This window comes from Stegodyphus dumicola, chromosome 6, assembly GCF_044657685.1.
Source record: "Stegodyphus dumicola isolate Sdum_Otavi_A_Nest chromosome 6, ASM4465768v1".
Lineage (NCBI taxonomy): Eukaryota > Metazoa > Arthropoda > Arachnida > Araneae > Eresidae > Stegodyphus > Stegodyphus dumicola.
In genome coordinates, this window is record NC_140773.1 from 83782548 (window position 1) to 83799033 (window position 16486).

General features: G+C 32.7%; 2 protein-coding genes across 2 annotated transcripts in view; one reads left to right on the top strand and one right to left on the bottom strand.

The window, feature by feature from the left end:
* LOC118204554 (uncharacterized) overlaps nt 1–16486 on the bottom strand; it is a 325427-nt gene that overhangs the window by 305532 nt on the left and 3409 nt on the right. The gene's annotated exons all lie outside the window — the stretch shown is intronic.
* LOC146996791 (THAP domain-containing protein 5-like) lies at nt 11793–15473 on the top strand. The gene is made up of 3 exons (XM_085818610.1): nt 11793–11865; nt 12965–13122; nt 13580–15473. Exons 2-3 carry the CDS (start codon nt 12970–12972, stop codon nt 13886–13888), a joined length of 462 nt encoding a protein of 153 aa, XP_085674736.1. The 5' UTR covers nt 11793–11865; nt 12965–12969; the 3' UTR covers nt 13889–15473.

The following is a 16486-nucleotide window of genomic DNA, read 5'->3' on the forward strand; positions in this document are numbered from 1 at the left end:
TGTAACGGTAGCACGCTGAGCCGGTATTCCAGAGGTCCGTGGTTCGATTCCCGGCGAAGGCGGTTGCATATTTATCATCTTTTTTGCTTTCAATTAACCTAATGACTCTACAGGGTTATCAGAAAAAACTAAACAGGTTACATTGAAATAAATGTTTAATAAAGCAATCAAATAAATATTGAGCTTTTTTTTTTTTGTACATTTTGATTCCCTTTAGGTCATACATACTTTGTTATTTCATAAATCACCATTTCATATTTTTAATTTTATAATTAACATCTTACTGGATTTAAACTTAATATCTAATATGCAGCAAAATCCCAAATCTGAAATTGCCAATGTCACGAATATTCTAGATCTTTGACTTTGTAGTATATCTCTAACAGGAGTCAGTATAAAGCCATGCTATACAGGATATAAAAAATTGCAGTGACAGTTTCTTTTTCAAGGTTGTTCATGGTCTGAACAACATTTTGTTGTTTCGGAAATGCTGCTTAGCACAGCCAAAAACAAGTCCAGCAGCACATTAAATTAAATCGATGGAACATCGTGCATAATTTTTTAAAATTTCTGTGGCATATGCTCAGAATGAGAATGTCAAACAGGGCCCGATAAATAGTAGGTTCTGCATGCTTTCATAGAGGACTGAGAAATAAAATATATCTTCCGTTTTGAAATGACATCAAAAGGAACAATTTCTAGATTTCATTACAAATGCTTTATACTATATTGCAGTCTAATGCACAAAGACTACTGTTAGTATTGTAAAAATGCATAACCCGAGCTGTACGGCATGTAAATTATATTAATTTAACGAGAATAAGAAAGTGTAATAAACAAATAATAACACATGAATATTTGGCTCAGTTCACTCATAAAACCAAGATGACTTAGTTGATCACATTGTTGCTATCTTCAGCAATTTATCATATATTTTATCACTGTTTTTTTCAGTGCCCATATAACAGAAAAAAGCACCTACATTTCTAATAACAGTTTTTAAATGGAACACTATCATTATGAGTTATATAAAATATACTTTTTATGTCTTATTAGGACAAGTTATTAAATTATAAATTATAGAATTTTTTAAAGTGTGAAAACTAACAGCCTCTTAATGAAGAAAAAGTTACAGAAATGATAATTACTTACGTCTAAGTAAGAAAAGATATAATTATAATTTATTTAAATCTGTTATTAAAGGGATAGTAATAATCAATTACTCAAGTATATGTTAAAATCTAAAATAAACCTAACTCTTATAAATGTAATAATTACTTGACATGATTTTTAAAATATATTACCTAACTATGTTACTTCTGATTAACATTTCTTACATGATAAAATATTTCTCAGATTGAATTTTCCTTTAAAACTTAAATACATATTTTGAATATAATGCCACTCATGTCCCCATACATATATATATATTTATAAGCAAATTGTAAGAACAATACAAAAAAAGACCAATTTTGATCTTTTTTTTTTTTTTTTTTTTTTTTTTTTTTCCGGAATGTGCTGCAAAATTAAGGAAATGAGAAGAGAAATTGTAGTTATTTCGCCAAAAAGTTACCAAGAGCTGTGGCTCCAAGAAAAATTCAACATATGCATATTCAGTAGATTTTACAAGTTCGAATAAAAAACTATATGTTAAATATTTTCGGAAATTTTAACGCAGTTTAAAAAAACTAATTAAATAGAATGAGGTGATATATTAGGCTGCATGTAAAATAAAATGTAAATTATAAAACACAGTAAAATACTAATCGATAGAACAAGTTAAAGGCAAAAAATAAAACACAGTAAAAAACCAATCGAGGGAACAAGTTAAAAAATATATTAAAAGTTAAAAAGCGGAAAATGGTAAATTAGCTCAATTCGATGTCCACTCTGGCTTTTCAAGGGAAATTTCTGAGTGAACATCGAACCAAGCTAACTCCATTACGCGTTTCGCCGAAATAGACAATTGAAACTTTGTGTTACAAAATTTTTTAATTAATTAAATAAACTGTCCTAAAACTTTTTTTTTAGTCTCAATTCTCTGTTCCAGTTTCCCGACGCATCCGCATAAATTGACACATTAAGGTGTAAAAATTGTAAATGCAATTCCGATGTACAGCATTAATAAAAATAAAAATGAAAATAAATAGCAGTATGCTATTAGTCAAAATATACAATAACGTACGGGCTGGACCTGCAAGCTTAAAGAATTAAAATTTTATAAATGAATCTGAAATTAAATTTAAAGGAATAAGGAAAAAATAAAACAACCAACAGCGTGGGTCTTGCTAAGACCAAGAAAAAAATTTTTTTAAAGAAATATTAAAAAAAAACAGACCTGTGGCGATGATGTCTTCTCTTGCGTGGAGGAAAACAAAAAGGGGTTGTGATTCCCGCCGCGCTTTTCATTGCTCTCCAACTTGTCGTGTGACGTAGGAAGGGGGAAACAAGGTCACTTGGTAATAGCCAATGTCAAAAGACTGTCCGTTGGCGGGAACCCGCCTAAAGCGAAAGGGGGCGAAAGACGTAGAAAAAGTTCAAAATGGCGTCTGTCAAGTACTTTTAAGAAGAAGGACTGGTGCAAAAGTGAAAATGGCTAATTCAGCTAAGAATTACTTAACATGGCCACAAAAGTAAGAGAAAAATGGAAAAAATAGTCATTTGTTAATGAAAGTCGTAATTCTTCAAGCTAGAGGGCGATCAAGCTTCACGAAAAGGCCCGTTTGTTAATAATAGTAGTAGAATTGACCATCAAAGTAATTTAAAACTATTTAAACAATAGTATTAAAAGTATTGTGCCAAATTTTTTGGAGGAAAGAAAACGTAGTAACAAGAATTATCTTTACATTTATACATTAGATTCTCAGAATCAGCCATCCACTTTATACCGTCCCATTGGGCTTTAATTATAAAATAGCATTATCTAACTCAAAAAATCTAAAAATGGGTAAGGCTAATGCCAACTTTTTTAAAATTATTTTTAATTACTTTTTGAGGAATGAGGTTATTTTTCAAGATTGTCACGAAGTATAGTATTTCTTCTTGAAGGTGTATATATATATATAGATATATATAAAGGAAAATATTTCACGTTTGGTAAGTGTTTGTATATTTGTTACAAACTAGACAACGGAAGCAAAGAAAGATGAAATGAGTTAAATAAAAACTGTTAAAATGAATAAATTATTAACTTTTATACACTGGTTATCATAAATTAAGAAAAAATCACAAAAATAACTATAACTCCCTCAAAAATAAGCCAAACCGTGTAAAATTTGAATATGTTGCTAACTGCAATATGCAAATTAGTGGCGCTGCACTCGGAATACGTCATATGCGAGGAGCATAAAAGTCTATGTTAGAGAGCAAGCCCACGTATTTCACTGTGATAGTGACGTCAGAAATCTGAGGTAGCCAATTCGTAACAATGACCTCCAGGCATCATTTGCCTGCAGAACAACGATAGAGAGCCATTGGGACACTACAGGCGGGTGTCAAACAGAAGTGGCCAGATGGCTTTCTGTGGTTCAAAGACTTTGGAGGCAATTTCAAACCAGAGATTCGGCACCTAGGAGGTTCAGCGAAGGACGGCCAACTGTTACGACGAGCGCCGATGACCGGTATTTAACATTTATGTGCCCGCACGAATACAACGGTGCTCCGATCTTCTTAGATCCTCCCTTGCTGCAGCCACCGGAAGGTTGGTGTCAACGTCAACTGTGCGTAGAAGGTTTCACGAAGGTCTGTATGCAAGGCGACCAGCCATTTGCGTTCCGCTCACATCACGCCATCGGAGGGACCGTTTGCAGTGGGCACGACAACATGTTCACTGGACGCCTGATCAATGGACGGCTGTTCTCTTTACAGATGAGTCCAGGTTTAGTCTCGGAAGCGATAGTAGACGTTATTTGATATGGAGAGAACCTGGAACCCGTTATCCGTCAAATATCCGTGAAGGAGATGCATACGGAAGAGGCAGTGTCTGTGTTTGGGGTGGCATCTCTTTCGGTGGACGCACAGACCTTCATGTCTTTCCAAGGGGAACCGTGAATGCTCAGGTTTATACAGATGACATCCTTGATGCTTATATGCGACCATATGCCGGGGCAATAGGTGATGCTTTCCTGTTACAGGACGACAATGCAAGAGCACACAGGGCTCGCTTCGTAGATGATTATCTTCAACAGGAAACAATTATGCGCATGGAGTGGCCAGCTCGATCCCCGGACTTGAATCCTATCGAGCACGTTTGGGATGCTTTAGGGAGACGTCTAGCTGCTCTCAGTCCGCCCCCTCAGACCCTTGCCGCGCTTGCAACTGCTTTGCAAGAGAAATGGCTCTCGCTTCCTATGGAACTGATAGCCCACATAATTGAAAGCATCACACGTCGCTGAATGTGCTGTATTGCTTCTAGAGGCGATTATATTCCATATTGAAGGTACTTTTACTATAGCAAACTGACATCTTCGATTTGTTCATTTTATACATGTGCTAATTTCTATTGTCTTTCATAATTGTCTGGTAATTTCTTTGTATGTTATTTGATACCTTACTATGTGTTGTATATTGTGGGTAAGTATCATAAAATTCTACATGTAACCTTTTTAGTAATCAGGATTTTTGTGGATTTTTCCTTAATTTACGATAACCACTGTACATTCACTTGATATTTTATAAGAAACAATACATATTTTAACAGAATTATTTAATAGGTAAATATATACAATACATGCTATAGTTACAGAGTTATTAATATTGAACCATATAGGCTAAACTAAGAATAGTCATTATTAAATTAGAAAGAATTATTATTATTTTATTCTTCACTTTCAACAAAATATAATCATTATTAAATATCATGGTTTACGAAATCCCAAAAATTTACAGGAAAGATGTAATAACACAGATGCTGAGACATGGTGCGTACAACTCCAGCATTCCATAAGCCGAAAAAAGCACTTCTACCTACATTGCTATCATACAATATGAGCTCATACTCAGCTGAAGGAGGTTCCCCCCCCCGTATATACCTAATATTTATCTTTACTGTAATGCGACCACGCTAACCATATGCAGTGCTCGTAACTGCTAATAGCTCGACACGTAGTCAAGCCATTAAAAAAGAGCTCTATAAATACACTCTGTTGAAATATTATTCGCCATTTTTCTGTATTTAATACTCCTCCCCCCACTAATCACATATGAAGTTTGCTGCTTCAGTAATTATGTTTCACACACCCACAATTACGTATAAACCGTCATTACGAAATATCGGCGATCAAGTATCACGTTACAAAATACGACATATCATCACGATAGTTCGTCTATCTCTGCGCATGCGCTAGCCACACAATGTCGCCAAGACCTCGTAAATCGCCAAATTTAGTCGCGGATTACGTTTTCTAAGGAGGAAGTAAAAATACGCCTACCGGGAAGACGCTAGCTGAATTATTTCTTGGCAGAAAGTTGATCGCCCCTCTGGATAAACTATTTTTCCTTCAAAAGAGGTCTCAGGAATTTATTCAGAAATTAGTTCATGGAACATGCGAAATTCGGATATTTCGAGATAAAAATAGAAACTACTTTATTATGACAAGAAAAGACAGCATATTGATTTTAAAGTCGGAGAAAGTGGTTTAAATCTTTGGTGCGCTCACTAATACACTGCCCCCATCGAAGATATACAACTGTGTGTGCGGTCCTTCAACAAGATGCTTCCCTATCCAAGGATTTGACTTACACTAAAGGTGTTGGTGTATTTAATTATGGCAAAACACACTAGGACTATCTGCCTAAGAGGAGGGATGCCTTCGTGGAGGACTTTCTAAGGGAAACTGGCTCGTATACACGTTACACATGGGGAAAACCACGAAAATGCCCATGCAGCCAGCCCGTTCGCGGGATTCGAACCTCGGACCGAACTACCAGTGTTCAGCGACTTTACCGCTCGGCCGCTGGTTGGCCCCCTTACACTAAAGGGGCAGATTTCCTTTATGTTCGGTGTTGTGGGAAGGATAATGGATCCCAAGCTCTTTCCAAAAAATGACATCTCGAAAATCACTTTTATACTCCTCGACTTATGAATGATGAGGGCACGACCCCAATCTTGCTGCGCCAGGCTGCCAACAGACAGGTTCCCTTCTGCAATCTGTTGATAGGGACATGTATCGCTGGTCGCTGGACATAAAGGGCCTGCTCTGCTAGGCACCTGTATAAGATTTGCATGGAAATTGTTCTTGCAAACGCAACGTTGTGGTCCTGATAGAACTTTAGCCATCATCTCTCTATGACGTCAGTTATTTAATGTGCAATACCCTGAATATCATCATTGGAGACATTTGTATTCATCGAACTTCGCTTGAGAATGGCCAGCCTGAAGCCTACCTATAGCTCTCCGTCTCAGTCCATTGTCTAACTAGCAACTCTCAACTTTTTTAATTTGGAACACTCAACCCACTTTTGTAATTACAAAGTAACTGCAACTTCCCATTTCAGCTTTCTCCCAGAATTTTGTAATATACTCTACTATTGCATTATTTTAAACTTATATCATAAAATTAACAGACTACAGTGAATAAAGTTAGAAAAACATATGTAAACAAAGACTGATCATCACACAATTTATTTCAAGTAAACAGAAATTTTTAGTACATAATTTTGAATCAAAACATAGCATTATTAATTATGTAATTATTTAGACTATCAGTGTTTGTAAAATGAAAAGGAAAAACTGAATGAATTGATGAGTTTATTAGCTACTGAGGTCTTTAATTAAAACCCTAAGCATTCCTGAAATAGTTATAATACAAATAAATACTAAATTGAATGTGAATTATTATTTAAGTTCCTTTGTATTAAACCAAAGACATAGATTAAAATTTGATCTCTAAGAATAATCTCAAAAAAGCATTTTCTTATATAGTGACGGAGAAGGAGTGGCCAAATGGAATGCATTAATAATCAAACAATATCTTATAATAAATTTTTAGGCGAGGCTAGTTATAATTTTATCACATTGTACACATTTTGGTCAAAAAACGTCTTACCGAAAATCCTCGCAATTACTTATCTTTTATTCAATAACAAATTTAAACTTTTTGAATAGTTTGCTGTTTTCATCAGCATTTATAACACTGCTGTTTTCAGCCATTATTGATGATTTTTTTGCATATCCATATCAAGCATTTTACTGCATCGTATTTTCATTCTAAGCCATAATATATTATGAGGTACTGAATTTAAAACAAAATTGGAAATATTGAAGAGCTTTATAGATAAAAAGTTTTTGAATCTTTGCCAAAAAGTAACATGGTTTAGGACTGAAAATATCATTTTTAATAATATAAATGTAAAAATATCGTTTTTAATAATGATAAATGAAATAAAAATGCAAATCAGCAAATTCATAAATTATACATACCTGTAATAGTAGAAATTTTTATATTTTCGTTAAAGGTTCTTAAATTAAAGCAGCCATAAATTAGTAGCTGTTGAAATAAAACTCATATTTTATGCATACATTTGTCATCAACTGCATCCATGTGCAGATGCAAACCATCATGTACAAAATATTTTTTATATTTCTACTTTATATTACTACTTTTTAATATTTCTACTTTGATTATTTTAGTAGAAGAATTTCAAGATTACTATGTAGCAAAAGGAAAATGACAGGCATCTAGAAATATTAACAACATTATCTGGGAAACTATTTAAAATTTTTATTACCACAAATTTTTTTTTCTAATATCTCATGATTCTGTCTACATCCAGCACTCTCAGATTAATATAATTATCAATAATTTTTTATTAAATTCAGCAACATTCTGAAATTAAAAATATATATGTATTTTAACAATTACGTCCCTAAAATGACGTTTTAGGGACGTAATAGTTAAAATACATAATTACATTACAATTGTTAAATACTTGACCAATTTATCACTTGATAAAGAATTTTATTGAAGGATTATCATAAAATCTCAAAACACCACCCAGCCAGTATAGTGATTAGTGATGCTGATTGCTGTACTGAAAGACCCAGTTTAAGTCAGAAGACGACATAGATGTTTGTAAATATGGAGTGTCTGTGCAGCAAAAGGGACTCAAAATAAATGGCGAGCCGAAAGTCCTCTCAAGTGGTTTGCTAGTAGGGGAAGAGAAACTGGACACCCTCTGGCCCACGCCCTGAGGTGAGCTCTTTCAAAATTAGGTTAGAGCTGAGCAGTGTCGCATTGTCACCCCTATGGGGCAATGACAGATGCAATTATACACTCTACAAGAAGGATGTCAAACTCGCAGCCCGCGGGCCGCATGCGGCCCACAACAAATATTTTTGCAGCCCGGCCAATATATCGGCAAATAATAATATATAATAATAAAATAACATATCGACGAAGAAAAAAATGAAATGTTTACTGCTAAGTAATTAACGATAATTTATTCAGTGTTGTTAGATTACTCACAGCGAGCTGACACACACTACTTAAATTACAAATGCGTGTGAGTAGCTTGCGTTCAGCTACCTTCGGCTTTTGGGGGACACGTGCACTCAGAACGTGTACGCATCCCCCGATAGCCGAATGTGGCCGATCTCAAGGTCTCAGTTTTCCAATCATAGTTTTGTACGATATATTGGTGCATGCATGTGCATGCACTTTGCTTTATTATTAATTATTACTTAATTCATATTGTTACGGATTTCATAGTTATTTATTTAGTTAGTTTTTTTTATTTAGAATTGTAATTAGATTTGCTTCATGTTGTCTTAGCAACACAGACGATTTTTGAAAAGACAGCTGCGTTGGAAGGTTAAAAATAGAACAGCGCGTGCATTTAATACCTAATAAATAAATATCTCGTAATTGCTGTTGCCATCCACAAAAATCCAGATATTTATAGATGTTTTCAGTATATTCGAGAAATTAATTATAAAGCTCATAAAAGCCGAGAACAAACAACTCATCTCAGTAGTAGCTGTATTTCTAGCGAACTGTTTGTTTACTTAATGCTGTGATTGATTTGTAGCGATTTCGCTGTGAGATAGAATTAGTTTCTCTGTTTTGAATTGATTTTTGCTAAACGTTTCACATTTTGTGATATTGTTAGAATATTTTTGAAGAAATATTTCAGCATTTTGCTTTATCTCTTGTGGAAAGAATAAATTTTTGTTAACTTTTTAACGTTAACCGTGTTTATTCCAGCCCTTTGTATTCAGTATGTCTATATCAAAAGCAAGTGGTAGTAAAATTAAACGAAAAATCGCTGACGAACATAGAATATTCCAAGTAAAATGGGAATTAGAATATTTTTGCTGTGAAATAAAAGATAAAACAATCTGCTTGATATGTAATAATACTATTAATGTACCAAAGTTATATAATATTAAACGTCATTACGAACAACACAAATCGAAATATAAAATTACGAAGGATTAATGAGAGAAGAAAAGTTGAAAGAGCTCAAAAGCTACGTCTTGTCCGAGTTGATAGCTAAACATTCGAAGCCTTTAACTGATGGTGATTTCTTCAAGGAATGCCTAATGAAAGCGGGAGAAATTGTTTGTCCTGGAAATGTGAAGGCATTTCAATCAATTTCATTGTCTCGAAATACAGTTGCGGAAAGTGTTACTGATTTAGCCGCGAATTTAAGTGATCAGATCAAAGCAAAATGATCTAGTTTCGAAAGTTTCTCCATTGCCTGTGACGAGAGCACGGACATTAGTGGCAAAGCTCAATTAGCAGTGTTTCTTCGTTCTTGTGACAAGAATTTTAACATTTTTGAGGAATTACTGGAACTAATACCGATGCCTGGTACTACCACAGGAGAAGATATATTTACTTGTGTTTTTGGACTTCTGCAGAAATACAATCTACCTTTGGCAAAATTAAATTCTGTAGCTACAGATGGCGCTCCATCAATGACCGGGAAAAACAAGGGCTTCGTAGCATTGCTAAGAAAAATACTTAGTGAAATTCACGGTTCAAACATTCATCATATGCATTGTATTATACATCAAGAAGTTCTTTGCACGAAAGTAATAAATATGGAGAATGTTTTGTCATATATAAAAAAAGTTATAAATTTTATAAGATCTCGAGGTTTAAATCAGCGTCAATTCACTGCTTTCTTAAGTGAGTTAGATCGTGGCCTTCGAGATTAGATGGCCTGGTCAGCTGCAGAGTCACGTGATTTGACGTCACGTAAGGCGTCTGAACTTTCACCCTTCGCCCTGCATTGTGTGGACACTGCAAGCGATGACTTCTTATTACGTTGATCGCGTGCTGTATTGTTTTATTATTCGTGTCTTTTTTATTGCTAAATTTAAGTAATGTTGTTAAGGATATTTTCGTTTTTAAATTGAGATTACTAGTTAACTTATTTGTTAACAAGAATAACGATCGACGTCTACGTAGAGCTGTCTTCATCATGCCTGCACGATGTTGCGTTCCAGCATGCAAATCCAATTACGATGGCACCAACGAATATGTATCAGTATTCAAATTTCCAAAAGATACAGTGAAACGGGATTTATGGATCAAAAGAATTTTAAGGAAAAATTTTATTCCAAGTGATCGCAGCGTTGTGTGTGAAAAACATTTTCGAAAAGATGATATTATTCGCTATGATTATTTACCAACAAACGAAGGTACTTTTATTCAGATGTGTAGAGGGCATCCTAAATTAAATAACGATGCTTACCCATGCATTTTTTCTGGTTGTCCAAAATACTTATCTGAAATTCCAACCCCTCAGAGGATGAGCAAGAAGGAAAAAAGAGCTAAGATGGAGAAGCATATTTTTAATGAATTTTTGAGAAAGAACAAAATAGCATCATTTGAGAATTTTTCTTCTATGTTACCGAATAAATTAAATATTTCAGATACTTCAAATATTATTTTACACAAATCTGTTGCTGGTATTTATATTTTATTGCTCAGTTTTCATCCACATCCTAAAATTGAGAAAAGAATCTTCGTATCGCTTCATATGGATATAGCAGTTTATCTAGGAGATGAAGTTGTTCCAGTTGAAAGTAAAGAAGAACCAGTAAAGAAGTTGAACAACATTCTTTACTAAGGCTCCTTATTCTTTACTGGTCAAACTTACCGAGATATATGTACAAAACATTAACATGTTTGATGTTCATGAAACTTGTTTAATGTGTGGAATTCTATTTTCTAGCAGATTAAAAAAATAATGAGCACTATTTCAAATATTTTTTTTAAACAATTACCCTATATACCCGCGTATAAGTCGACCCCCCTTCGACATAAAAAATTCGTAGAAAATAAGAAACCCGCGTATAAGTCAACCCCCCCACTTCCGAAATCGATCGAGAAACTTCGAAAATTTTTTTTTAAGTACTACATTTATTCAAAATCATCTGAGATTCAGTCTCGAACTCTGTATTGTTACAATCACTACTAGAGCCTTCGTCGTCATTTTCACTTTCAAAAACAGCATCATCTTCCGCGCCGTCTAGTTCGTTGCTAATACAACATTTTTTAAATGATTTTATAATAATTTCAGAGGGACTCTGTAATTAGTTCGTCACATAATTTAAGTCATGAAATTACTTCAAGTAAGTGACTTATTTAATAAGTCGTCCAAATTGAGTGCGGGAAGAAAACAACTGCATTATATAAAGAAATTTTTGAACTTCCAATTCTTTTAATTTTTTATGGCCCCGCGTATAAGCGCCTCCTAGATTATAAAGCCAATGGATAGGCTGTAGAAACAAGTGTGACGTCAAAGTTAGTAGGCCCACGTGATGTTCTCGAGGTTTGGATTCTCAATTGGGAAGCCATTGCTTTGCGGTGTACATAGACTGGAATGTTAGCACGTGCTGTCGGGGAGAACTTGGTAAGTTCGTATTTATTGAAATGTAACTTTATATTTTGTTCATTGAAATAAACGCTTGCTATTACTAATGTTGAATTAAATTAAGTATTAATTGCTTAATTATTAGTAACACACGTATACTTATTATGTTTATCTCCGTATTGATTAGCCATTATTATTATTATTAATCTTATTTCTGAATTTACTTAATATATTTTGTTTAAGTGCATCACCGAAGTTTTAATTTTATGTGTGCAGTATCTAATGTTACGTATTTTCTTTTATAAAAGTTTTTTTTATTATTTCATTACTGTTTTACGAATTTTTAACCTAATCATTTATACAAAGCTTAACAGTTTTTAAAAATGTAATTGAAAGTAAACATATACAATAAATCTAGTTAAATTAATAATTACGTATATCAGTTAACAAACGTATGTACGCTAATATGTGAGTGTGTAGAATAAATATAATAGCTAATATGTATAGCTAATATGTGAGTGCATTGTATAATGAGTGTAAGTATAAGTGAAAATGGCAAACTTTTAAAGTTATGTGATCAAAGCGTTCAATATTTGAAGAACAGTCTAGTAAAAACGTTTGTTTTATTGTGAGTTTAATTCTGTATTAACTTATCACTATTGAAAGATGTATTTTATGTGGTTTCTAAATTTATACTGTGTATTTGCATACAATGTATTTAAATATTAAAGCAGTAAATTCATCTTAACATTCCATAAATAGTGTTTAGTTTACCAAACAAAGTCTTTCTTCAGATTTCACGTATATATTTTACTGTTCAATATTCTAAATATTCTAAACATGATTCGCCTGAAGTTTGATATTATTTTCATTTGACTGTTTCAGCATGTTTTAAATATCAAAATTATCATCATTGATGCAAGTAATAATTTCAGTATAATAATAGATATCTTAATAGAAGCTTAGGTGTTCTTCAGATACGAATTTCTTGAAGTCTCATTTATTCAAATGTTTGAATGACATTTGAAATTCTCCACCGTTGGTTTATGGTGTATCGAATTTCAATGTATAATTATGCAAATTTAAATTGTTATAACATTTAGTATTTATATAACTGATTTTTGTACTGTTTTTACAGAAAATATGCCATTTAAATGCTGTGTAACTGGTTGTCGGGGAAATTATAAAGGTACTGAAAAGGTGCATACATTTTCCTTTCCCAAAAATGATGCTCTTAGAGAGAGGTGGCTAAGAAATATACCTAGGAAGGACTTCTCAGCAACTCCATATTCTCGGGTAGGTGTAATCCTAATTAATTTATTAAGATTCAATAAATTGTTGGTAGAATATTCTTAGTCTGCTATGGAAACTTTCTGCAAGCTATAATTTTTACCTCCCGCCAACATGTATAAATAGGTTTCAGTGTATAGTTTTCTATTTGATGAATCAACAAATTACATTTAATTTACAAACAATCAAGGGCTAATGATACTTCGAAGCTCGTTGCTGTATAAGCCATAGAATAGGCAGGAGGTCGTATGCTGTCATGATCACATTTTTTATATGTAGTGTTAACTGATCCTTAAATATTTGAAAAAAAATTTTAATTTGCATATATGCATTTAAAATTTAACCTTCCCAAAGCATTGCCAAAGCTTGAATGTTTTTATTTATAAGGAAAGTGATTCAATCTTGCTTTACAGTTGGTTGTTTTAAGAAGTTAGTTACATGATGTCTTCCTTTTACTTAATAGGTGTGCCATAAACATTTTCAACCTGATGACCTCATCTGGGAAACATCAGCTTTCGATGAAAAAAATGGGAAAATCATTAAAGCTTCACTGCAGAGACCAAAACTAAAAGAAGGCGCTTTTCCTAGCATATTTGATGGCTGTCCATCGTATTTATCTTCACAAGCTGGTAGTTCGAGAAAAAGTCCGAATGAGAAAAAAATGGAACGAGAAGAAAACCTCATGATAAAGCTATTGCTCATAGTACTCGTAAATTATCAGCTGCTGAGTATTATAAATCGAGGGCATTTTCAGACTTTAATGAACTTTTAACCTGTTGTATGCAATATAAATTTTCTACATTTTGGAACGTTGTGCACAAAGACAATATCTTGATGTTTTTAAATTTAAAATGCACTGATGGATGTGTAAAATTGCTTTTTGCAGTCCACATTACTGCGGATCTTTTATTATCTGTATCGTTTCAAAATAAGTTATTGACTCATATCAGTAGTAAGTATAATGAGTTACCTATAAAAGTAAGTAATATTAATGAAATTCATGAAATACTTGATCATATTGAAATGTTAGAAACTAAAGACTTAATGAATTCGATTGAAATTATAATCAACCTGATGAAATCTTTAAGTTTCACAAATGAAGGTGATAAAATTTTATTTGAGTTCATGATTGAACAACTTTCTCTTGTAAAATGTAAGCCCCAGAATCGTCAATATTCATCCAATACCTTAATTTTAGCTTCTATGTTTTATTTGTTATCGCCCCAAGCATATAAATTTGTCCGACAATCTGGTAATTTAATTTTGCCTCATCCAAGTACTATACATAAAATAAGTTCTAAATTAAATGTAAATCCCCAAAAGGAAACAGATGATATGTTGTTTTTGGCATATGCTAAGCAAAAAGCTTGCTATCTGAAAGAGCATGAATTATATGTTTCATTAATGATGAATGAAATTCACATCAGACCTTTTCTTGACTACAAAAGCGGAGATATTGTTGGAATTGGCCAGGAAGTTGATAACTTAGCTTCTAGTGCACATGTATTTATGATACAGAGTATTTTGTGCTGCTTTAAAGATGTTGTCCATATATTACCATCGAAGAAAATGACAGCTGAAGTTTTGTTCACTGTTTTGAAAAAAATAATTGTTGGTCTTGAAGCAATAGGTTTCAAAGTAACTGTTGTTGTTAGTGACAATAATTCCATTAATAGAAGATGTATATCTCTGTTTAATAATCCATTATCAAATTTTGTATTTCCTCATCCTGTTGATGCAACTCGTCCATTGTTTTATGCAGTTGATTCTGTTCATATTATTAAAAGTGTTCGTAACAACTGGTTAAACCAGAAAAACCCTGAACAAGCTATGTATTTTCCAAATTTTGACTTGTCTTCAAATAATGTATGTACCTCTTCATTTCTTACTTTAAAAAATATGTATGAAGCTGAAAGTAGTAATTTGTTAAAATATGGATATACAATATCTCGTAAAGCTCTGTGGCCTACAAATTTAGAACGTCAAAGTGTGAAACTGGCTTTACAAATTTTCAATGATCAAACATCACAAGGCCTGAAAGAATTAGGAGTAAAGCATAATTTGTTAAATTTTCACGAAACATCTGCATATATTAAAATATTTTCGTCGTGGTTTTCAATAATGAATGTTAAAACACCAAACAAGGGGGTACATTCTTGTGATGACTTCTGTAAACCATTAGTATGGAATGAATCAGACAAGTAGTTTGTATTTTTAAATAATTTTCTTGATTGGTTGATGAAATGGAAAGAAATGAAGAGTGATACGGGTAGGTTGACAAAAGAGACACTTTCTGCTCTTATATTAACAACAACGTGTATGATAGAAATGTGTAGGTATTGTCTAGGTGAACTCAACATGTCGTATTTTTTGCCCGGTAAAATTCAGACAGATGAATTGGAACATCGTTTTAGTTTATATCGCAGGATGGCTGGAACAAATTATCATATATCACTTCGACAGGTTTTTGAAGTAGAAAACAAACTACGTGCATGTTCTGTATTAAATCTAACTATGATATCAAAAAGTAAAGGGACAATTGTTATCGATGACTTTTCTAACTCTTTTGATTTGATTAATGATAGTTCCCATGAATCTATTGTAAAATATTTTCATAATTCCAAGCATATTAATGTCACAGATAATGATCTTGAAACTATGGTTGATAAATTACCTTTAATTGCATACTTGGCTGGATATTGTTGCCACTCATTTATGAATAGGCTAAAATGTGATGACTGTGGAGGTAATTTAGTTATTGAAAAACCACTAATAATTCCTCCCAATTTCAAACATATTCATAATTGTGATAGAGGTGGGTTAAAGTACCCATCTGCTGATGTCATTAATGTAATACTGCATAATTTTATTGTCATACAGAAGCTCATAAGCCCTGAATATGAAAATAGTTTCCTCCAAGTATGTAACCAACGTAATTTAATATCCACTATGACATTAGAAATTCTTATGTGTAAGGAAATTAAAATTATTTCCTGTAAAAACCATTTGTCACGTAAAATTATGCAACTGCTTATATACTCATGCACAAATACTCTTTTAAACAATTATTGTAAATTCAAAAATGATAGCTTTTCTAAATATTCAGATAAAAGAAAACTAAAAACACTTGCTATGTAAGCATAACAAAGAATATATTAGAAATGTACCAATATAATTTTTTGGCCTGAAAATAATTTTAGTGCATTTCACTTTTTTAATTTTAATTGCTCCCTAAACATGCATTAGTAAATATATGTGTAATTTTATTATTTTTGTAATTTAATTTCTTGTTTCTGTATTAAAATATTAAAAATTATGGAAATGTATTTAAATATGTTATATAAATAAATAATTTTAAAGAATTCATTTG

Excerpts from the sequence above, each read along its gene's own strand:
- LOC146996791 (XM_085818610.1), top strand. The coding sequence starts at position 12,970 with ATGCCATTTAAATGCTGTGTAACTGGTTGTCGGGGAAATTATAAAGGT. Across the intron at positions 13,123-13,579 it reads CAGCAACTCCATATTCTCGG|GTGTGCCATAAACATTTTCA; the intron begins GTAGGTGTAATC and ends TTTACTTAATAG.